Source organism: Oncorhynchus kisutch, linkage group LG15, assembly GCF_002021735.2.
Source record: "Oncorhynchus kisutch isolate 150728-3 linkage group LG15, Okis_V2, whole genome shotgun sequence".
In the NCBI taxonomy this organism is placed as follows: domain Eukaryota; kingdom Metazoa; phylum Chordata; class Actinopteri; order Salmoniformes; family Salmonidae; genus Oncorhynchus; species Oncorhynchus kisutch.
Window position 1 is genome coordinate 56398965 of NC_034188.2, and position 19989 is coordinate 56418953.

The 19989-nt window shown below is 41.2% G+C and overlaps 2 protein-coding genes across 5 annotated transcripts in view; one reads left to right on the forward strand and one right to left on the reverse strand.

Moving 5' to 3' along the window:
- Positions 1–6856, forward strand: part of LOC109905519 (limbic system-associated membrane protein-like) — a 1129933-nt gene extending 1123077 nt beyond the window's left edge. For all 4 annotated transcript variants that reach the window (XM_020502925.2, XM_020502926.2, XM_020502924.2 and 1 more), the window contains 2 exons: positions 3388–3536; positions 3902–6856. In XM_020502925.2, coding sequence (XP_020358514.1) covers positions 3388–3536; positions 3902–3999 — 247 coding nt within the window. In that variant the 3' untranslated portion in view covers positions 4000–6856. The remainder of the gene's footprint in view (positions 1–3387; positions 3537–3901) is intronic.
- Positions 4190–18913, reverse strand: LOC109906060 (neuromodulin-like). Its single transcript, XM_020503713.2, has 3 exons — positions 18287–18913; positions 12083–12701; positions 4190–9281 (listed from the first exon to the last, which is right to left on the reverse strand). The coding sequence occupies exons 1-3, from the start codon at positions 18314–18316 to the stop codon at positions 9199–9201; spliced, it is 732 nt and encodes a 243-aa protein (XP_020359302.1). The 5' UTR covers positions 18317–18913; the 3' UTR covers positions 4190–9198.
- Between the last annotated feature and the right edge of the window lie 1076 nt (positions 18914–19989).

The following is a 19989-nucleotide window of genomic DNA, read 5'->3' on the forward strand; positions in this document are numbered from 1 at the left end:
GTCGGTTCGATAGGCATGCAGCCGCATAGACATTGCAATTTCAGCACCATGGACAGCGAACGGTTGTCTACTTTGTGAGTGGCTGTCTGGCTGACATTCGATTATTACAACGCCAACAACCTACACATCTCAAGGAACCATGGAACCTTGTGGGTTACAATCTTGCTGTAGTTGTTTTGTTCCCCTGAACTCCTGGCTTGGTTATTTCTTGAGATAAATCCACATCTCATGCCATCTGTTTTTGCGGATCCAGCGATATGCCACAATCCAAAATGAAAGATAAGCACCATATAATTTCCAGATTTGCTGTGCTTATCTTTTCATTTAGGGTTGAGTAATATAGCTGGATCTACACAGCCAATGGCATGGGATGTGGACTCGTGTTGACATTTGAGGTCAGAAAACATCTGCCACACTCTGAATTGAAACTCTGAAATCCCTTTAAGTTCTCTTCCTTACCTCTGCATGATGTACAGTGTTATTATTTTATCTCCTTCAACAACTTGCTTAATGTAATACAATACCATCATATCAAATCATGCTCGGCCAGCTGATTTTATGTCTTGTCTTTAACCATGAAGTTAATGTACCTTATCAAGCATATTTACTTCCACGTTGCAAGAGGCTTGTTCCCCAACTTGTTTCCTGTAATTTCCTTTAACCTTACCAGCACTGACCTTGTTACGACTGCCCACGACTGCTGTTATATTTGAACTACTTTACCACTGAAATCTCCACACCATCTCCCAGTGGCATCTGATGTATAGGAATCCTCTAGTGCTTATTGATAGTGTAGCAATTAGCATTTTCCAAGACTGACCCGCTCCTCCTAATCTTCTACTGGCAATTCTGAGGCTCATTACTGTTGTTGCTGCTTGGTCCTTTGATCTGCAACCTCCCGGTCCTCTATTAGTCTCTAGTTTCTGATTACATCCCACGTCTTGGCACCTGCCCTGAGAGGGGGGTAGTACAGTATAGCGTGGTTAACACTGACTGAACACTGCACTCGCTCATTGTGAACTGAAACGATGGTGAGCGTGGAGTTCAGTCGGGTTTAACCAGGCTAGTTACAGTAGGTTGGTTCTTGTTCAGTCTCCTGTGGTGTTCAGAGGCTGATATTCTGACAGTGTTGAATAATGGACAGCATTTTTGTTTCTCCCCAGTGACATGAGTTGCTGTCACAACCACTTGAGAACACTTTTCATTTTCCCTGCCACCTACAAAGCTCGACATGTCTTGTTGATTTCCTTTATCAACAGCCTGTAGACATCCTACTTCTGTCACTCACCGTTTCCTGTAATAGCCTACTTTAGATGCACCCACATGCCAACTGGAGAGTCGAGGAATGAGATGTGTCTGCCTGATTGTTTGACACATTCCCGTTCAAACCAGTCACCCTCTCTGTGCCCTCTGCCCCATTTCAATACTGGAATCAAATCTGTCCTTCTATTAAAGAATGGCTGTGACTTCGTAAAGTTAATATGTCATTTAAAAGACTTGTGCTGCCATCTGCCAGTGGAAGATGATGGTGCAATGAACTAGGTATTATTTGGATCCATTCACTGGATGCTTCAGACTTCACACAATTGCTTATGTCCAGACCAGGAAATGTTGTATTCCCTACTGCTCAACCTTGTACATGTAACTCTGTCTTCCTCCATTTTAGTATGATATGTTACGAATTCCAATTAGTTATGGCTAACGTTGGCTAGGTGGCTAACGTTCGCTAAGCTAGGTGTTAAGCTTAGGGTTTAAAGTGAGGAGTTAGGTTAGGGTGAGTTAACATGCTATGTAGTTGCAAAGTACCTAAAAAGTAGTACGTAATTGCAAAGTTGCTGAAGTTGTCCGTGGTGAGCTTTAAACACGCAACCTTTTGGATTGCTAGACGTTTGCATGAAATGCCCATCCATCCACCCCAAACAACCACCTACCCTCCCTCATTTTGTTTTTGCCTCAGCTAACTTTCTGTCTTAGAGAACCATACCATGCTGTGCTGCTAGAACCATACCCAAACATCTAACAGCATGCATGTGTTCTGAAATCCCATAGTGCCTTTAGTGTCAAGGGAGTCACCTGGCCTAGGTTTGATATTTTGGTCTAATACCATTTTCCATGACATGAGCCACATGTCTTCATTGGCCTTATCATCACTGTTGGTGTCAACAATCCCACTGAGGTTTTGTAGTCCCTCCATACTCCACCCAATGTGTCCCACTAAGGTTTTGTAGTTCCTCCATACTCCACCCAATGTGTCCCACTAAAGTTTTGGTCCCTCCATACTCCACCCAATGAGTCCCAGTAAAGTTTTGGTCCCTCCATACTCCACCCAATGTGTCCCACTAAAGTTTTGGTCCCTCCATACTCCACCCAATGAGTCCCACTAAGGTTTTATAGTTCCTCCATACTCCAGCCAATGTGTCCCGCTAGAAGGATCTCAGCACTTCTTCAACGTTCTGCTTCCCCGCCACCAGATTATGCCGTCTCGTGATGTACAATCGCTTTCCTTTTTATGCAAATGTTTTATACTACCGTGTGTCAGCACAAAACCAAACCCACTGCCCAGTCTCAGCTATCCTAGCACCTTAGAGGTTGGATTAGTTTCCTTAAGTCAGTCACAGCTATCCTTAGCACCTTAGAGGTTGGATTAGTTTGAAGCCCTTCATACATCACCTTAAGTGTGTCTCTACAATGTATTATACACGGAGTATACCAAACATTAGGAACATCTTCCTAATATAGAGTTTCCCTTTTGCTCTCTGAACAGCCTCAATTCGTCGGGGCATGAACACTACAAGGTGTTAAAAGCTTTCCACAGGGATGCTGGCCCATGTTGACTCCAATGTTTCCCACAATTGTGTCAAGTTGGCTGGAAGTCCTTTGGATGGTGGACCATTCTTGATACACACAGGAAACTTGAGGTTGAAAAACCCAGCAGCGTTGCAGTTCTGGACACAAACCGGTGTGCCTGGCACCTACTACCATATCCTGTTCAAAGGCACTTACATATTTTGTCTTGCCCATTCACCTTCTTAAACCTGTCTCCTCCCCTTCATCTACGCTGATTGAAGTGGATTTAACAAGTGACATCAGTAAGGGATCATAGCTTTCACCTGGATTCACCTGGTCAGTCTATGTCATGTTGTGTGTACTCGGTGTCAATAGACTCTATGATAACATTGGTTTGCCTTATCATAATTCATTATTTGTATGTAAATGTAGGAGAGGAACTGTGTGAATATTGAATTTCATATTCACTTTTCTTTTGAAATGAGCTGACTAGTACTGTACAGTATGTATTCTAAAGACAAAAGTGGCAGACTAATCAGATGTCCTGAGTCTTGTGCATATTGTGTTATAATGCCTAACGTGATGTGCCGTCTTGTCCAGGCTATCCAACGCCCAGGGAATCAGCATCCAGATCGTAGGGACCACAACTGTCCTGATGATCTCCAACGTTACAGAAGAGGACTATGGAAACTACACATGTGTTGCAACCAACAAACTCGGGATCCAAAATGCTAGTCTCTTCCTCTATAGTAAGTGACTTTGGAATAATATGCAGTCCCCCCAAATTTCTTAATTAAATGTCTCTGAAATTAGACACATTATACAATGTTACAAATTCTAGGCCCATTCCATTTAGATGTGGGACTAGAAAAGGCTGTAATACATAGTCTGACCACCAGATGTCACTCACTGCACACAAATCAATTCCTGTAGAGTCATAGCAGCAGTACCGTTACTCAGACAGGGACTCAGACAGGCATAGCAATGTATACATTTACACATTATTATATCATATATAAGTGATATAATATATTGAATGAAACATCAACAAAATGAATATGTTTCGTTTTTAACTTCTCTTCCTCTGAATCTTTCTCTCTCCCTCTCCCTCCAGGACCTGGGACGGGTCGAGACATCAACGGCGCCGCCTGCCTATCCCAGTCACTGTGGCTCCTCCTGGCCTCCATCACCTGCCTTCTCTTCAAGTGTTAATAGCACCACCAACCTACCATTGTTATTACCTACCCGGTTATTACATTGAGACTGTTTGCATAACGTAACAAAAATCCTGATGTGCTTCGACGCACCAAACTAGATAATAAGAAAATAGAATGGGCTTATTAATAAGTTTTAGTAACAAAAAAATATGAAATGGAGAAAATGGAACAAAGTGTTTTTTTTTTGTTTTTTTTAAAGAAACAGTTATTACCATTTGAAGATGCTGAAGTCTTGCTTTTCTGCTGTCATTACTCTTGTTTCAGTTGGGGGGGGGGGGATTGGGTGTGGTCCATTGTATTTTGTCACCATGAATACATAAGTCTAAACTCCCAAATGGCAGGGATTTCAGGTCAAGTACAACAATCATGGATATCTATGAGAAGCACTGAGACATTCAAGTTACTGTTACTTTCCTAATGTAATTGTACTGCATTGTTAGACTAAAAAAGGTCATTGTAACCAGTGCATCATCACACAATAATACGCCAATATATGTCCAAGAATTGACATTTAGAAAAATACAAAACAATAGATTTGAAAGTGTTTCTAATACGCATTATGTCAAAGCCAACATACTCCAGTCAACATTACAGAAAAACAGTAGAACATGTTATATTTGGTATACTTCATTTCAAGAGTATTGGGATCATAACCCGGGAGCAAACAGCCTCAGCTACGTTAGATACAGGGCTAGTTGCCGCTATATTAACTGCCTGATTTTTGGACCCATCAAAGGAGAAACACAGTAACTGTGGACTAGCATGGTTTGCATCAGTGCAGACCTTGATAGAAACGCTTGAAATGTGAAATCGTCTTTATGTCGAAAAGGAAGACCTACTTTCTTGACCTTCATCAAACAAAACATGCGTAATATTGATGCGTTACTGTATATAACTTCTTTTTTTTAAAGTGTCTCTATATGATAAAAATAACTTGTTTCGCCACTGTAACAAGAAAAATTGTAATTATTGTTACAGTGTATGTTGCTTGTATGATTACAAACCAATTACATGCTGTTCAGTTTCTCTATGGCAAACTGTATTTAGCTTCAGAAATGGCCTGCCATATTAGCTTTTATGGTGTCGACTTTCTCCAATAAATTTTGAGCTACCACAGTTATACTGCTGGAATTTGGATAGAAATGTGTGACATGAATGATGTGCTTTTCTTTTCTGTATGTGTCTTTTCATAATAACATATGGAAATTCATAATTTATGGATTTATTTTCAATAATTTCCGTTAATGGTGTATATACTTGAATCCAATGTCCTTATATATAAAGACACATTTAATATGTCCAAATTTCTTAATAAGTCAGTCATTTGTTGATAATTAACTTATAGGGTCCCATGGCAACAGCGCTTTGCACCATACAAGTAAAACCAATAAGTAAGAACAATGTTTTTAAAAGGATTTAATAAGGTCAAGTTTGTGCATTTATTGTACCTTTCCAATTACAACATTGTTTTAGTTTTTCTTTGAGTTGGGTACATAGATGTGTTTGGTTTCTAAAATGAAAGCTCACGGAGAGTGACCGTGAGCTGAATGCCAAAATGAATTGACGAACAACAAAGGCCAACAAAAACAGATCGGCGTCATGACGACGTTGTCTACCGCTGTCTGTCAAGTCCGTGTGTTCACAAAACCAACCTGTAAATGTAAGCAATGCTCTCTGAAATCTCATCTTTAAAAAACCTCCACTGTATTCATACTGCTTTGGAACCATGGTAGTTGTCCATCTAAGCAGTCAGAGTTCTTTGCTAGAAAACAGACTTGCTGTATGTTAGCCTTAGTGCTATACTGAAAATCTATCTTGTGTGTCATCTCTGTATTTTCAATTACCCATAAAACAATGGACGCTAGGCCTACTGTACATCCTGCCTCTGAACGATAGTTTATTAACTCGCCAATAAAGGGGTATGTATTATTATTTAATGGGAAGTGTTTTTACATGTCTGAATGGGAAGGCAATGTGGACTATAGCACCGTACTGTATGTGTCTACCTGTCAAAGCTAAAGCACTGGGGGAAAGCAGTGGGCGGTCTTGCAGTGATTGACAGTCTCCTCGGCCAGTGAGCCATCAGATGTTGAGCTGAAGTCTTTCCCAAGATGAGGGGTCTCACCTGACTGCGCTATACCCTGCCTATGAATACAGCCCCTGATCCCTTATGACTGACACCTGGGGAACTGAAGGGGACTGATATGTCTACCTAGATTCTTTCTAATAATAAACATTGCATCCCATCGCTGTATAAAATTGGCTTGTGTGTCTGCACACACTGTTGAGTTACTTTGGCTTGTTTTAAGCCATTGAAAGAGATACATGCGGCATGAATTAGCAGTCATTTACATTGGCCACATGTTTATCCATCCCACCAAGCTATGGTTACATGTGTAACCCACCATCTTGTGATTTACCTCACCTGTATATAAACTGTTTTTAGAATATATTTAAGCTGAGTCTATCCCTAAGTTCACTTTGTTGATAATACTCCACTGTAGGACACAGAGGAATGTCACATTTGTACTTCCCTTTGTCACAAGAATGGAATTCCTAGACAATTATACAATCATCACACAGCAATGTCCCTGTTTTCTATTTGCTTTGATTAATGGTAACGTTATTTGCGATTGATTTCTAAAAATGGTATGTAAAGGTATACAAGAAAATGTTTTGACGCAAAATAAAGTTGTTTGAATTCAGTGTTCTGTATTTGAATGTGGATTGAGATGTCGATGAGTAATCTTTTTGGAGAACGCTTGAAACACAGTATCTTCCTGGTACAATTGTGTTTATCACCATGTAACATGCAAATAAAAGAATATACGTATTGTTAATTCTCATTGGGAGATTTGTGTCCTATACTATATATTTCTGGAGTGCTTGACAAATGATCTGTTTTGGAAAAGGAGATGGGTTTCTATGACACTTTCTAGACAGTTAACTCTGGACATTGGAAATTGACACTGACAAATCTATCTGAACAGTGTGATAACTGGAAGGAGAACTCTTGCCAGTAGGTACAGGCATTTGCATTGTCTGACTCAAATGATAGGCTTTATAGAAGGAAAGGGCCATTGTTATGGACACCGATGAACTCCTGAAATGGATGGAGTCAATTCATTTGCGATGAGCCTTGTAGCGTTTTTATCTAACCTTTAAACCAGTAGGCCCCATTGAGATAAAGACTCAAGGAAAAGACATGCTCTGGCATCAGATGACACAGGAAGGGGTGGGTGTAAAGTCAGTTAAGAACAAATTCTTATTTTCAATGACGGCCTAGGAACAGTGGGTTAACTGCCTGTTCAGGGGGAGAACGACAGATTTTTGTACCTTGTCAGCTCAGGGATTTGAACTTGCAACCTTTCGGTTACTAGTCCAATGCTCTAACCACTAGGCTACCCTGAAGCCTGAACAGTGATATAATAAGCCTGACCAGTGATATAATAAGCCTGAACAGTGATATAATAAGCCTGAACGCCTGAGGAATTTGAATTTGTGGAATTTATCTAACATTGGAATTCAGAGGAATTTAATTATCTCTGAATTCAAAGACTGACCTAGAATTTGAATGAAACTATGTGGGAATTTACAGGGAGAGAGAATTTAATTAAAATGTAATTTGTGGAATTGACCCCAACCCTGGACAACACATGTAGGTTACCAGTCTATCCTTCATGAGAAATCTTTCTGGTGATTATGAAAGCCTAGCTGATCCTTCAACACAGACCTGACCAACTAGAAGTGTTTGTGCCAAATACTGGGAGTATTAAAAAAATGGGTGTATCTATAACCTATCTAGCTTTTAATTTATTTTTTATTTTTAAGTGAGCTAACCACCATGATGTTTTTACTGTCAGGTCAATGGTGCTCGATTCAATCTGTAGTGCTGAAGATCTGCGTTGTAGTTTGATTGATATTTAAAGGCAATGTTCCTGCGTTAGCGGAGACTACATTCACTGTAAACACTCCATATGTTGGCTCTAATCGGTAATAACTTTTACATTTCAAGTGCGCTATAGCGCTGAACCTCAGATTGAGTCAAGACCCAAAAGTATAGCATTTGTTACTAATAATCTAATAGCTGGGTATCGTTTCATGCCAGGAATTCAATATGTAGTGCTGAAGAGCTGCCATACAGCACAACAGAAATGTAAAGCCATTGTTCCAGAGTTAGTGGACTGCATTCACAGTAAACGCTGCATTGGTCGACTCAATCAGAAATTACCTTTACATTTCAATCGCGCTATCGTGCTGAGCAATACGAATTTGAATCGTGCACCAAGCCCTAAACTGCAGGTGCCACTACTTTCCACTAGATGTCTCTAGATCTCATTAATAATAATACTATTATATTCCAATTCAGTCTTTATGTGAAAGTGGCTTCATTAGCAAATATTTTGTTTGGCAGGTGAAATATATTCCACAACTTTATGATGGTAATTGGCACATTGCTTTATTTTGAAAACAGACATTGAAATCATTTTTTTTTCTCACAATTTAACTCCTTAGATTCAAACTGGACATTGCACTCACTGGAACATAGGAAACGTTTTTTAGTTTTGTTTGTTTGATTGATTTTCTTTTTAACATCAGTGCAAGAGTAATTCCAATTCATATCAAACTGTCATAACAACACCAAGGACATCAAAAAGAAGCCACATTGTCTTTTGTATTGTGACTGCGAAAAGTTCCTCTTAGCAGAAGAGTTCCCATGCAAGTTGTTAGATGGTTCATGCTAATCATGTAATTTGGAAGAGGGATTTTAGTTGTGGGGTCAACAACATGTCATAGTACTCATTGTTTTCCGTAAAGTCATGAAAATCATGTCAGACTTGTTAGTTTTATAAGTGCGGAAGGAGAAGGACCTGTTACTCAAAGAACGTAAACCAAGCTTGATCAACTCAAGCAGAATATGAAAATGTCCTGTCCTGCTTTGTAGGGTTTTGAAACTCAGTTCAAAATGTGGATAGGTCCAACCATCGAATCAATAATGTAAGATACAGAACATACCCAAATCATACCACTTATAGCTTTGAACCAAAAAACGCATGTTGGAAACTCTCCCAACGTAAGAAAATCATTGCCACACAAAAAATGACAAACAAATAAAAACTGACTGCCTTCACATTCAGAAGGAGAAGAGTCACCCTTTAAATTCATTTGTAATCATAGTATTTTTTTCTCTATGTTAAACTTTCGCTTGGTCCTCCTTGGACTCCTCCTGGACTGCCTCTGCTGGAGCCTCAGCTGGTTGGGATTCTTCGGCACCATCTGAAAGAAGAAATAAGGAGGGAAGGAAGGAAGGAAGGAAGGAAGGAAGGAAGGAAGGGAAGAGGAGGGGGAAAGAGAGAGAAAGAGAGAGAGTAGCAACAGTTCATTCCTCTCAGAACCTGCTAGATGGGATTCTCAAGTCCAAGACTAAATCTAAAGAAATCTCCTCTGTTTTTGGTACAGCTGGCCTACATTTACACCAATATCTACGTTTTTATTTTTTTATCTTGTTACAATTGTACTATTTTATTGCAATTGTACTATAAAGTCAGATTTTTAACCCTGTGAGACCTAAGCATAGATCCAAATCAGATTTTAACCCTGTGAGACCTAAGCATAGATCTACATCAGATTTTTAACCCTGTGAGACCTAACCATAGATCCAAATCTGATTTTTTTACCCTTCAGAAATACTTAAATACTTAAGATAATGAAAATAATCCATTATTGGAATTTTAAGTTTGTAGAAAGAAATTCTGAAAATGTTGCAAAAATGCAACATTGAGCTTCAAATGGCAGCAAAAATGTGTGGTAAGAAAACAGAAATGACATGAAAATCACATCAAAATGGATCAAAAACATTTACATGTGATGGACAATATTGTCTAATGGTACATACATTTGAAATTAAGTCATATTTTGTCTGAAATAGGCAAATTGATCGACTTGACCAATTAAAATGTTTGTATTTTGCTATCAAACAGAATAAACTATTTGTGTTTTTTAATGTGTATGGATAAGATATTTGGTTGTCCTTTTTGGGTTGTTTTGGAGAGATAATCTATCTTACTTCTTTACCATAAAATGGCGCTATTCTTTTAATGTATATTCATTTTTCTTCTTTTGATGTGTCGAAGGGACATCAAAGAATTTGGAAGGGAAACAATGTCTCACTTTGGCAACCCTTCAAGCCTAATGTTGCATTTTTGCAGCACTTACAAAACTACCTCTAGCTCCAAAAGTTTTTTTCTTGATATATTTGTTTCTACATAATCTCTACATCTTAGAGAAGACAGGAAAAATATTTCAAGTTGTGTACTTGCGTGGATGGCCTACAACATTTGCTTGTGTAGGGGACCAGTGTGGTCTCAGACGAGTGGACCGTTTTCTAATGTTTCAGAGGCTACTGACGCCACAATAACCATACCAACACACAACAAATACTTCTAAGAGATACAGTACATCTGGGTCTAAGGAGATGCACTTTGTAGTGCAATTGCTTTGTTTAGGACCTGTACAGGATGCAATTTAGGAAATGTATTTTTGCAACATTGGGTCTCACAGGGTTATGGCACATTTTCCCTATGAGTTGTTAGTATGACATGTAGATGTCCTTTCCTATCAAAGCTATTTTCCTAATTTCCTGGAGGTAATGATGTCATCATGACTGCATTGACTTTAATCATCAGCATGACATCATCTTTGCTAGTCATCCACTGGGAATCAGAGATGGTGCTAGACTTGCGTGTATGTGACTCATGATAGATGACTCACACAGCACTTGGCATTCTACGGGCAATCAATGGGCAGGATTCAGGTAAGGGAGTGGTAACCACGCAATCACTATGAAAATATTGACATTTCAACCCATCCTAGAAGATGAGCTCATTTATTATTTATCCCGAATTCTCTCTCTGGGGATCAGTAAAGTTGATTTCAGTCATTCATTAACTCATAAAAGTCTCCATCAATAATATTCCTGTGAAAGGTCTTCCAACAACACTGTCTTGTGTTTCCTTGTGTATAGACCCTGATCATATAAACACCTCCACTGCTACATATTGAATATTAAAATACGTTGTTTTTGTCCTTATTGTTGAGCACCCCTCCTTTTCTTTGTTTGCTGAAGCTCGAAGGACCACCTGAACTCCACTAAAATACTGAATTCCATTTGTACTTTATCCTTTATATTGGACTTTATGACCTAAATATATATATTTATTTTACCTTTATTTAACTAGGCAAGTCAGTTAAGAACAACTTATTTTCAATGAGAGCCTAGGAACAGTGGGTTAACTGCCTGTTCAGGGGCAGAACGACAGATTTGTACCTTGTCAGCTCGGGGGTCTGAACTTGCAACCTTCTGGTTACAAGTCCAACTCTCTAACCACTAGGCTACCCTGCCACCCCAATATGACCAAAACTAGTGCTTCATTTGATGGTTAGCCATTCCAGGTCATGCATGTCTTCACGGTCTGCTGGTTTCTGTCTTAATTGACCAGTTTGAGTAATTTATCATTCGGTAAGTCTGAAAACCATGGCCAGGTATCCTGGGTCTACACCAGTAGCCAAGTATGTGTAACTATGACAACCTGCAGACAGTGCAGCCCCTATGACCTAGTTAATCCCAGTCCTGTCTAAGCTTCTGTCCCAAATGGCACCTTGTACCCTGTAAAGTGCACTCATTTTAACCAGGGCCCATAGGGTAGTGCACTATGTAGGGAATAGGGTGCCACTTAGGACAAAGACACTGATCCTCCTGTAGAGGATTCTGCACATATTCCATTAGGTAGGCTACATCATACAGTCTGGGAGTTCGAGGACTGGAACAAGATAACCTACTGAGCCTTTGCCCTTTTCTCTCATACTCAACCAATCAAAGATCATGTAAAAAGATTATGAGTAACAGCTTGACATTATGTCATTTTGTAAATTTGACTCACAGACAATTTTATTCTTAGTAATAAATGTATTATACAAGCTATTGTGTAGCCTATTTTGTTTGTGTTATGTTTGTAGCCTATTTCTAAGCTCATCTACATGGATGGGCATCTCAGAGGCTGGGTTACAATAAGGCCTACCTTTTTTGTCTTGTATTTGGTGAGGCTCCTCCTTATCAGCCGTCTCACTGACAGGAGCAGCAGGCACGTCGGCTTGTTTGGACTCCTCCTGGGCAGCACCACCCTCCACACTCTTTTCAGCACAATCAGTAGAGCGGTTTTGGGCAGAAACTGGAACCTCATTGCTGTCCACCTCTTTGGGCTTCTCCTTGGTGTCGCCGGGCTCCGCCTTGGCCTCCTCTTTGGAAGGCTCTGAAGGCGCCGCTGTGGGAGAAGCTGCTGCTGCGGCTACGGGAGAGTTGGCGACAGGGGCAGGAGAGTTTGCTGCCTTTTCTGAGATGGGGCTTTTGGCTTGGCTCGTCTCCTCCTCTTTAATCCCAGGGGGGGCTTTTTCCTCGGCAGCCTGCTCAGCCGCAGTGGGGACGTCCTCCTTCTCCTCTTCTCCATCTGCCACCTCCTTCGCCTCCTCCTCTGGGACAGCTGGACTGGCCTCCTCATCCTCCTCTCCATCTTTCATTTTTTTCCGGAGTATGTGTCCACGGAAGCTGGCCTGGATTTTGGTGGCCGCTTTGTGGGCTTTGTCCTCTGGTTTCTTCTCATCCTGCTTGATTTCCTGGTCAGCCTCTTCATTCTTCTCGACCTTGGGAAAGAGACAGGATGTCAAGAAGTCATGAGCATATTAGAGGACAACAAACCACCAAGGGCTTACTATTGACATTTTGTGTCTGCCCTAAAATGAAGCAATATTATTGTTATCTAACCAACAAGAATTTCAATTGCCGCTTCAAAGAACCAAAACAGGTACCCTTCTGGTGACCTACCAAGCTCTTAGAAAGCTGCTCCATCCCATCCTCATGGCTAAATGTGAAAGGTCTCCAATGAAGTGGTATCAGAGGCCCATACTCAACGGGCCTGCCAAATAGTGAGTGACAGTAACTGTTATATGAAGCCCTTTTCTATCAACATCCAACCAATAGCGTCTCTTATTGTGGCAGATGAACAGATAGCATTCCACCGTTGTGAACGCCATTGGATGTCATTCACATACAATCCCAATGGTTCTGAAGAAGAACACTTCCAAAAGGCATCTCCAACAACATATCCCACCAACATACCCACCCACCCACAATAGATACTAGATTATATGCAGAATCAAGGGAAATGAATAAAAGGTGGATTGTTGAAGGCAGAAGAAGGTACAGTCCGAGCAGGCGGTGAGAGTGGGATGTGGATCTGAGCACGGTTGTTCAGGTTTGGGTGTAAGAAGTTGGTGGCCATGGCTGGAGCAGAATTTAGGAAGAGATGAGGAATGGGAGTGGGATGAGGAATGGGAGTGGGATAGGTGGGATAGGTGTTAGAGCCTGTACAGAGCGTCAAGATGTTACCTTTGATATCTGGATCCATAGTTGGAGTGGTGCATCAAATAGAGGGCTGTGTTATGATTCTTATAAATCTAATGAAAAAGAAATGAAGTGAATTAAGGAAAAAAATAAACAATGACGTTGAAATTGAAATTGACAAAGCAAACAAAAATTATCAATGCATTCAAAATGAATAAATAAATAAACAGATTGTATTGATTTGAATTATGCATTTATCTCGCACAGACAAACTACGTTCATCTGAAAATAATAGTGTGAACCAATGAAAAGGAAACATAACAGGCAGTGTGGACTAAACCAAATCAAAGAGACTGCGATTCTAAATCTATGATGTAGCTAAGAGTGTTACATGCTTTGTCTTTCACGATGTTCCCAATGTGACGTTTTCCCGAGGGATTCCTGCTTCTTGTTACAAATACGCTACATTTTTGGTCTCATTGCATAACAAGCCAAAGAGTTCTGCATGTGGAGCAGTCACATCTTGACGATTCATCTCATTTCCAATTAGTATTTGTTTTGCTATGTTTTAAGATACTGTAATCGGTTACTATCATTACTATCAAATCAAATGTATTTATATAGCCCTTCGTACATCAGCTGATATCTCAAAGTGCTGTACAGAAACCCAGCCTAAAACCCCAAACAGCAAGCAATGCAGGTGTAGAAGCACCAATCAACCAGTTATCATCAATAACATAGTCATAATAACATCAGAAATGGCGTACAGCATTGTTTAATTACTAGATCCCGGAAAGCTACTTTGTGGGTCCATCTTTGGTTGCTACCTCGTCAAGATGCACAGCCATCCTCCCCCTGAACAATCAAATGTTACCTTGACAACCAGAGTGCTACATGTAACTCATCACTCAGTGCCCTGTCTGCTGTTTTAGACCAGTGGTTCCCAACCAGGGGTACTAGGACCCGTGGTCGTACTTGGCCTTTCCACAGAGGGTACTTGAGAAGACTCATGAGACAATAGGACTACTGTTAAAATGCACATGAGTGGGTACTTCAGGTGCACTCTGGGCAAAGCAAAATTCTGTTGGTGGTATGGTAACCAAAAAAGGGTGAAAACTACTGGTTTAGGCTATGAAAGACAATATGTCACTATGATTCACATTACACCTGACTCCCTGGGGAAGCAGCCAATAGGAAACCATAAATCAGGTTACTAATCAGAGTAGCAGGGAGGAGCTGGCTGTTCCATCGGTCAGGGCGTTTGTTCAGGGTGTGTGTGTGTGCGTGTGTGCGTGTGTGCGTGGCACGTTTAGGAGGAGAAAGATGTCTTAATCACCTGCTACCAATAAATATATAATGTTTTTAAAGCCATGACTATGTATTAGTTTGGAATAATTTAGTGAAGTGATGTGCTAATGGAACAGTGAGATTTGATAGACTGTTAGAGTAGGCACACCCTCACAGCCGTAATGGTATCTTTAATATGTATGATCTCATGCCAAATTTTGGTCTAAGCACTTGCTCAAATAGAATGACTTATGGCGATTGAGAAGGGCGGCAGGTAGCATAGAGGTTAAGAGCGTTGGGCCAATAACCAAAAGGTCGCTGATTTGAATCCCTGAGCTGACTAGGTTAACAATCTGTCGATGTGCCCTTGAACAAGCCACTTGACTCTAGTTGCTCTGAATAAGAGCATCTCCTAAAAATGGCGAACAATTTTGAATTCACAGAACAATCTAAGATGCCCCCCAAAAAAATGTGGGTCCCAGGTGGCTCATTTGGTAGAGCATGGTGCTTGCAACACCAGGGTTGTGGGTTCAATTCCCACAGAAAACCAGTAAGTAAAATGTATGCACTCACTAATGTATGTCGCTCTGGATAAGAGCATCTGCTAAACTTCAATTGTAAACTGTTTTGGGACTATGAGAAATGACATCATTTTGGTATTAAGGGAAGATATTTCATTGTGCATTTGGGGATTATAGGTGGGTTTTTTGTTTGTTCGTTCAGATAAACATATTGAGACCAGCTATAATTTTTCAAACAGGAGAATAGAACTCATTACACTGATTTTTACCACAATCAACCTATTTATATTGTCCGTTCAACCCACCAAACAATCCATTTGTATAGTCTACTAGCCATGTTATAAGGTGGCTTCCCAGACATATGAATGGTAGAATGTCCAAAGCAATATATTTACATGTTAATGTCTGACGCTAACCAATGTACCTACAACAATATAGAACATCATTTTGAGAGCCATATCAAACTGATTTAATCTGACATTAGGAAATGTCTTCCAATCAGATGTCTGGGGAGAGTTCAATATAGACAGTGCCAATGGTATTTTCCTACAAACCTACAGTATATCCCTTTTAAACCTCAATCATTGAAGATCTAAAAATAATTGAATAATCAATCGATGTTAAAAAGCATCGGCATGTCAATTGACACCTGGACTCCTGAGACGGCTTCAGACAACTGTATTCAAACAACAATCAGATTCCTTAATGTCACTCAGTGCATGATCTTTCCACTCATCAAATGAGCATCTCTCAAAACTGTCTCTCAGGAACACTAGTTGCATTTGCCCTTTTAGATAGCCGATTGCCTGTAGATGATACACCACCAATGAAAGCCAGGCATAGGTATCTTAAAGACAACTGTACATCTCGGGCCCCAGCCACTGTCCTTGGGTGGGCAACCCAGTGTGAACCACACCCCACAGTGGGTTTATGGATGGACCTTTCAACGGTAGCCAGCCACCATCCCCCCCCCCCCCCCCCCCCCCCCCCGTCAGACCGCTGTCTCAGTTTGGAAACCATCAGGGACTTTGTCACAGGAGGGAAATGAGACTGCTGCTTGCACAATATGCACACAGCCGGTATGTGTATCCTCTTTTAATTCTTATTCGCTCAAGCAGACGCTCCCTAGCTCCTCTGCATAGGTGAATGCAGCATGCTGACGCAAAGACAGCCCTTATCTCAGTAAACCAACGCTAATGATCTGTATGTGTGTTTGAATTGAATCAGTGTGTGTAATAAAAAGATAGCTTGGCTCTCACAGTGTAACTTACACATGACCACTGAAACCAGACAGGGAGAGGGAGAAGTCTGCCAAGAAATATATGGTGTCTGTCGCAATATGTCCAGTAAATGTATACCCTTGAATAAATCTCATCTTGATAGAAATATGTCTGGTTTTCTAGTGGATGGGAATGCAACTGAATCTCCCCCATTCTCCCTGAGCTGCTACTACCCACTCACACAGCACCACACCCTTTCATCCAGCTGTCTCTTCTCCTCTCCCTCCTCTTGCAGGAGAGAGAGGGGGGGGGGTTCAGGTGGAGGAGAATACATTCAACCTACCCGCACAGCCCCATGCCTCTCCGACACACGCCTTATTCCCAGGACGGTGAATTAATGAGCGGTGTTGACCATGTTTTCGATGGCCCCAAGAATGATGTTCGCAACCAGATAATATTCAGCCATAATAGCCACCCTCATTTAATTAAATAGGTTGCTCTCTCTCGTTTGAACAAAGGCTCCACAATCACGGCTGGTCTACAGTGTGCGCTGGTGGCTCTGTTGAAAAACCTAGGTTGCTGCTACTGCTGTATGGGTGTGTAGCTCTCTGTGCTTTTAACATCTAGCTGAGAGCAATCTCTCTTGTTGCACCATATGCTGTCTAAATCCAGAGACTTCATTCATTCATTAGCCAGTCCTCTAAAGCAGAAAGCAGAGTCTAAGGGCTGGATGCTGCATGGGAGGCGGTTATCCCTGTGGTGAGAGTAGGTTACGATTCAGATAACAGCATTGTGTGGAGATAGGGTTTAATGCAGTATTAAAGCTGCGTGAGAGAGAGAGGGATGCCTCACCCACTTCAGTGCAATGTGCAGCCTGGCTGAGCTAAAATGACTCATACATGCTGACATTTAAGCAGCAATAAGGTGTTGATGGAATCCAGTGCTTTATGAAGCCGATAAAATCCTGATCACTCTAGATAGCTTCTGCAGATAGATAGCTCTGCGCTAACAAAAAAAAACCTTCTGGTAGCTACTTACATCAAGGTACTATCTCATACTGTACAACTCCAAGACCCACCCATAGATTCGCAACCACCTTGCTTTTCTGAGAAAGTATTCTCTGCTATGTATTCATCGGTTTTTCTCACAACTATGCACCCATAAACATGTGAAGACCTAATTGACAATATACACTTTTAACCCCCGAACCGTGCTAATCTATTTAAGATCCTAATTTCCTACTGAAATCCCTGGAGACACCGTGGCCAGAGGAGTTGAGTCTTAGTCAGTGGAGCCTTACCCCACCCTTTTTCCTCTGCAAACATGCTTCTCTGTCCTCTTGTTTCTTAGAGATAACACCAAAATAGGATTTTTTTAGTTGTACATCAATTAAGAGCAGCCTTGAGGTAATTAAGACAGTATTGTGCTCAATGGAGGAAGTATCCCCAGTCTTCATGTATCCCCTGATTACAGTACAAAGAAGTCAAGGCAATCACAGAAGGCAGCAAACAGGTGCATCAAGTGTCTATCAATACATCGCTCAGTGTTTAAAGTAGTGGATCGATAATAGTATAAAAGTCCTCAGCATCAAGTTACAGGCTTATCTTACTGCTTTTACAGCATGAGGTCTGGAAGCATTGTGGCTACTACACTCATTCAAACATAATTACATTAACAAGGCGTGTCCATTTTTCATCTAAGACATCACTGAAGTCCCAGTGAGCCAAGAAGACAAGACAATGAGATAAGCATATCCTCAATTCAGTTACTGAAGTAGTTAGTCCAAACATTGAACAATTTAGACACATTTTGAAACTGACAGATATGAATGAGAGAATCTGTAAAGAAAGCAGTTACCGGTTTTGTTCTTCTTATGCAGCACAGCATACTTGTAATATCCTTTCTCTCTTTTCCCTTATTTCCTTCCTTTTTGCCTTACACTTCTCTCTCACTCCCTCGCTCTTACACACGCTCACTGGCTGTATCAACAGCTGAGTCGCCTAATGCTTTTACTCATCACAATTTGCACACACACTCACTGTCTGCCTGCTCGCGCCTCTCTCTGACTTGCTGGCTAACAATGACTACAAGCCCACCCTTTAAAACCCCTCCTTCCCCTCCCTCTCTTCATGCTGACACCCCCTCCTTCTCGCTCTGTGATGAACCTATCCCCCTCTTCTACCTCCCCCTCTCTCCTCCACAGGCGACCGGCATGCAGCTTTGCACTAGCGAGAGCTACAACCCCACCCTATACACGGCTCCAAGTATGAATGATTGAATACATACAATCTGTCAACAGACAATTCCCATTCTTTGGCTTTTTCTCCCTTTTTTGAGTCCCTCCTTACACTAGGACCGTGGTCCTGTTGAATAGCTTTAATATTAAAGAGGAGATTTTCCTGTTTAAATCCCACTCAGTCAGTGCTGTTAGTACGGATCAATAAATAAACCAAGCTCCAGTCTAAATTACCAACGCCAATTCCCTGTTCTGGCAGAGACACCTGCATGTTGCTGCCAATGAGGATGTGTGAAACAGAGTGCTAATGCTTACACATGTCAATTTCTCTACAGTGCTCTGTTCACATGGAAACAGTACCAGCTCTCACAGTGCTGTGGACATGGAGGAGAGGAGGAAGGCCGGGTGTGGCAGGAGCCAGGCTCCATTCCCTCCTCTCAGCCCAAATTTGCGCAGAATCTGTTGCGATGACCAGGCACAACGCATGCTGTGATGAAGCCCCCACACCCTCTTTGACCAGAGAGAGAGGGGGGAGCAGATTCCAGACACACGAAGACAGGATCCAGGGGGCTCTACTCTGTCCTCACATGTGCTTCAGGATTATGCCACATCCCCTCCTCACAGGGAAATCATTACAATATTCTACTGAATGTCCATCCACCACTTTGGCCTGCATGCCAGCCAGCCAGCCACTCCAATCTATTATTATTATTTGGACTGAATCAATCAAATGTATTTATAAGGCCCTTTTTACATCAGCAGATATCACAAAGTGCTTACACAAAAACCCTGCCTAAAACCCCAAACAGCAATCAATGCAGATGGAGAAGCATATGGGCTACGAAAAACTCCATAGAAAGTCAGGAACCTAGGAAGAAACCTTGAGAGGAACCAGGCTCTGAGGGGTGGCCAGTCCTCTTCTGGCTGTGCCGGGTGGAGATCATAAGGCCAGATTGTTCTTCAAGATGTTCAAACTGTAATATTACAGTTACACTCAATATCATAAACCCAGTGGTCCTTCTAGATGTATATGGAATCACTGAATCCAACACGAATGTGTTGCCACGGTAGTTCAAAAGGGGGGGAAATAACAATTATTTCACCTTATTGTATATAATTTAGGAGGAAATGACTAAATCAATTGGACTGAGAAAATGAATCTGACAAGCTATTTATTGAAATGCTATTGGTTATTATACTGAACAAAAATATAAACGCAACGTGAAACAATTTCAAAGATTTTACTGAATTTAAATAAATTCACTCGGCCCTAATCTTTGGATTTCTCATGACTAGGCAGGGGTGCATCCATGGGTGGGCCTTG

Bases quoted from the DNA above. Each gene is read 5' to 3' on its own strand.
- LOC109906060 (XM_020503713.2), bottom strand. From the start codon at position 18,316: ATGCTGTGCTGCATAAGAAGAACAAAACCG. The intron at 12,702-18,286 runs GTAACTGCTTTC...CTCTTTCCCAAG, and splicing joins GCATAAGAAGAACAAAACCG to GTCGAGAAGAATGAAGAGGC. The intron at 9,282-12,082 runs GTAGGCCTTATT...TTCTTCTTTCAG, and splicing joins CCAAATACAAGACAAAAAAG to ATGGTGCCGAAGAATCCCAA.